The sequence below is a fragment of the Priapulus caudatus genome, unplaced genomic scaffold (genome assembly GCF_000485595.1).
Source record: "Priapulus caudatus unplaced genomic scaffold, Priapulus_caudatus-5.0.1 Scaffold956, whole genome shotgun sequence".
Classification (NCBI taxonomy): domain Eukaryota; kingdom Metazoa; phylum Priapulida; class Priapulimorpha; order Priapulimorphida; family Priapulidae; genus Priapulus; species Priapulus caudatus.
Window position 1 is genome coordinate 100,414 of NW_014578017.1, and position 4,342 is coordinate 104,755.

At 40.8% G+C, this 4,342-nt stretch overlaps 1 protein-coding gene across 2 annotated transcripts; it reads right to left on the reverse strand.

The window, feature by feature from the left end:
- Nucleotides 1-1,554: 1,554 nt before the first annotated feature.
- On the reverse strand, nt 1,555-3,791 carry LOC106814646. Of its 2 annotated transcripts, none has more exons than XM_014818985.1 (2): nt 3,576-3,791; nt 1,555-3,279 (listed from the first exon to the last, which is right to left on the reverse strand). In XM_014818985.1, the coding sequence occupies exon 2, from the start codon at nt 3,260-3,262 to the stop codon at nt 1,961-1,963; it is 1,302 nt and encodes a 433-aa protein (XP_014674471.1). In that variant the 5' UTR covers nt 3,263-3,279; nt 3,576-3,791; the 3' UTR covers nt 1,555-1,960. The 2 variants fall into 2 exon arrangements, with proteins under 2 accessions (XP_014674471.1, XP_014674470.1); XM_014818984.1 differs by having other exon boundaries at nt 1,555-3,339.
- Nucleotides 3,792-4,342: the final 551 nt, after the last annotated feature.

Sequence of the window (4,342 nt, forward strand, 5' to 3'; positions counted from 1 at the left end):
GTTGACGCCGCGGGCACCATGTACCTTAGTGATAACCGCCGGGACCCATCTTGCGTCTCTGTCTCGCCGCGGGCCGCAGTAAAGTGCATAACATGGAGCACCTAGCGAGTAGGCATGCACTAGCCTAGTAACGATGCGACTTGTCTCACCGTGCTGTGATTTGGTTGCCTTTTTAGCCTGTTTCCCCTGTGCCCAATGCGCAGGAGAAGGCAATAGAGAATCGAGCTGGCACCTGATCTGGCGGCCATTGAGTAGCTCACTTGGCGAAAACCCTTCCGCTAAAGGTGTACGTCGGTACTGCATCATGAATTGCTGCAGGGCAACTTTTGGTGCCAGCGTCGACTTTCTGAGTCCTTGCTTGAAAGTCTGGATCAGGCGTTCTGCAGCTCCATTCGTGGCTGGGTGATAAGGGGCTCCTGTTAAATGAGTGATGCCTCGTTGGCGACACCAAGCCTGGAACTCCTCCGACATGAACGTAGTGGCATTGTCGGTCACAATCGTGTGTGGATATCCGAAGTGAGCAATATATTCGTCTGTCCAGTGCTATGGGATTTTATTTGACAGATAAGCAATTTACCAGCAAGCTTTTCATTTTAAATTAAATATAATAGTTTCACTGCAAATAGGAATTGCCGGCTTGTGCGTTTGCGTATGTCTTATTTATTTATATACGCGAATGCTGTAATTTATGTGTGCTGCGATGCATGTTCGAGTAGATTGAACACAAAGTCAGGAAGTTAAGATATACAATACTGGTTCATTTATTTTTTGATCGTACAAGCTCATGTTAAGAACCGGTTCATATGCAGTGGAATAATACTGCATTAAACTGTTGTGCACGCAAGAAATGACGTTCACAAGAATAATACCTGAAAAATCTGTACACACACCAACACAGTACAGTACAGTTCTTGTATCCACACGGCTAACGAGGATGGTGTTATAATGCTGCGAAAAGAAATCTAGCTAAATTTCCAGACTGCCATCCGATACTACTATTGACAAACAACATATTATGTGATTAACATAATAGAGCAACAGCGAAGCACAAAATGAGTTCATATAACATGAGTCATAAAATGTTTAAAGGTAACTGAAACATATATCGTAATCGCTACTACAATAATCGAAATACCGCAAACAAAAACGATTTCACGAAGAAAAAGTGTTGTTAAACATACACGCAATGATACATTTACATTTAAATATTCATTTGCGGAGAAATAACATAATATACGGATAGATATTACACATTATAGAACCGCATTAATGAATTATGTGATTAACATAACAGAGCCACAGCGAAACACAAGATGAGTTCATACAAGAACTGCAACTGTTACAATGCAAAAATGACAGTAAATACATGAGCAATGTTTCATATATTGAACAATATAGAATTATAGATTATATTTATACTGGCTGTGTGTGGATTTATCCTCCCCCGCCCCCTACTCCCTTCTCTGTTTTAGTCAACTACCTACGATTTCTCTTAATTTCATACGTGACTCGATCCGTCAGTTGTGATTTACTGTAATTTGCCAACAGTCGTGCGAAACTAGGGCCTGAGTTTTCTATTTCCTGAATTACCTCTTTCCAACCAAGTTTTGATTGCATTTCACTTGTTTTCGTTTTAACGAGCCTTGCCATGGCTATTTTTAACAGCTGTGCATCTTTTGGTCTAAATTTTCTGCGACCATGTTCTACGAATGTATCTTCTACACCAATCTGTTCTGTGGGTGGTTTAATAAAACTTTCTGACTCATTTTCAAAAATGTGTTCCATAACAGTTCTAAACATTTTTCTTACGCCTTCAGTGGCAGCTATTGTTTTTTGGATATCTAGTGTAAGGTCATAATGCTTGTCGGCTGTGTGTACCGAATGGCACATATGATGTTCATCGTTTCGCGTTGCTCCCATTTGCGCATCAAAGAAGCACTTATTCTTTGTAGAGGTTTTCCTACTTCTCTTTCGAAGTTTTCCACGCTTCGTTAATGGATTTATTAAATGCCGAGTTCGTAAGAGTTTGCCCTGTTCTACTAGTAAACACATTCCCTACGGGGTTTGGCACAAACGGCCGCACGTTATCAACGAACAGCTGATATTGCTTATACAAATGTCCGTGTAGGTTTATGCGGCATACCAATGTCGCTCTCGTCTTATGGACTTTAACTAGAATGATATTATTCCCATCATCGTCAGTCAGTGGTGACCTTAACTCCTCAACTGTCATATTCATTATGTCTCCTGCCCTCCGCGCATTAATAAGAATCGCAGAAAGCATGAGATGATTTCGCACATTTATAAACGCTGCCTCTGTAATAATTCTGTCGGGTTCTAAGCATTTTACCGCATTATTTGCTGCTGCAGAATCGTGATATTTTCTGATGTATTGCATGGGGATCTCTGAGCTATGTTCTGCAATTTTTGCTTCTAATTCTGCCTTTTTTACGTCTTTCTGTACTGCTTTCTTCACATTGCCTATAACCTGCTTGAGTTTCTCAAGTGAGCCCTGGTACAGATGCTGACAGGAAATCTCCATGAATTCAATAAATTTCTCTACACTCCAGAGGTACATTACAATTGTGCTTGATTTCAATGATTTCTTCTCGAGTTCAGAAACTACACCGGCTTTTTCGCCTATCTCCTCTAGTCTTTGAATTGTTTTGACGGTGGGGGGTGTTTCGATCATTTGCAAAATAGTATTTACTCTCTGTACGTGTGCTTTGACGACGTGCTCAACAATATTTCCCCCCGTAAAACTTGATAGATAATCATTAAACTCATCGAGCACATGTGATATTTCTGAGAATTGCTTCTTACTGTCTTTGTCTACTAATATTGTAGCTGCTGATTTTGCATCTTGGTATTCTGCGCTACCCTTTGCCAGCCTATTTGTCTTTTTCAGATAAATATCTATTCTCGTTTGTGGTTTCTTGCACAGTGAACAGACGTATTTTGGATACACTCTTTTTACTTCACTAGCCAATTCCCTCTTTGCCTTTCTTACCATAGTTTCATCTTTCCATTTTGGAATTGTGGGATGCACCTGCTTCATATGCGTTAAGATATTAACTGCCTGGCCTTTGCAGGACGGAACGGGACACGTATGTCTAATTGGTCTGGGTGCTTTACCGACCTGTCTCCGTTGTCGTGTTTTTCTTTTAGTTTTGGACGGGCCGAGTGGATCCATTTGTTCCATAGGATCCTCGTCCTGGTCAGTAGCCTCTCCTAGCTTGATGGGGTCGTCGTCAGGTTGCATGGCTGGATGTGCCACGGCTATAATATTTGAAGATAATGATCGTGAAGAAGGTGCATGCGATCCAAATAGGTCAGAAACTATGAAAATGAGAAAAATAACGTCAACAATTATTTATATAACAATTCACTTTGGAAATCATAAATTATGAAATAAGATCGAATTTGCAACCAGGAGGTTTTGAGGATAGCCGTTGAATACAGATCAGAGAGCGCGCTCAACCAAGAGTGCTGTTACAGTAACTTTGTGGATTTAATGATTTTAAGAATAAATTTTATGGAAACTGATGATCTCTGGCTGGTAATAATTAACTCACATTCACGACGGGTGCGATCATCGTCACTTGGGAATGCCTCTACCTTAGAGAGCGCATCATCCCACCGCTGACCTCTCCTCGAATATGGCCCATGTTCAATTATGTCTCCAGCTGTGATATTGGTAAAAAAAAACAGTGCATTTACATTGGAAATCACAAATTGTTATGTATTCGCAATGTGAACTTGCTGGCATGTTTGCATTTTCTATACAATCCTTTAATTTTCTCATGACACTATACTTACATTCTTCGCGGGTGACTGAATAAGCATAGTCTCTAGGGATTACATAGTCTCTACATAAGAAGGTGTGAATTCGTCACCCCCGCGCTGAACTCTCTTCAATTTCAAATAGGGCCCATGTTCAATTATGTCTCCAGCTGTGATATTAGCAAAAGAACAGTGCATTCACATTAGAAATCACAAATTGTTATGTATTCGCAATGATAACCCAGCTAACAATATAACGTTGTGGCAACGTTGTCACAACGTTTCACTTACGTTGTGAAAACGTTGTGGTACAACGTTGTGGCAACGTTATTTTGTGGACTCCCCTGAACGTTGCCACAACGTTGTGGTAACGTTGTGGCAACGTTATTTTGTGGACTCCCCTGAACGTTGCCACAACGTTGTAATGTAACGTTGTGGCAACGTTATTTTGTGGACTCCTCTGAACGTTGCCACAACGTTGTAATGTAACGTTGTGGCAACGTTATTTTGTGGACTCCTCTGAACGTTGCCACAACGTTGTAATGTAACGTTGTGGCAA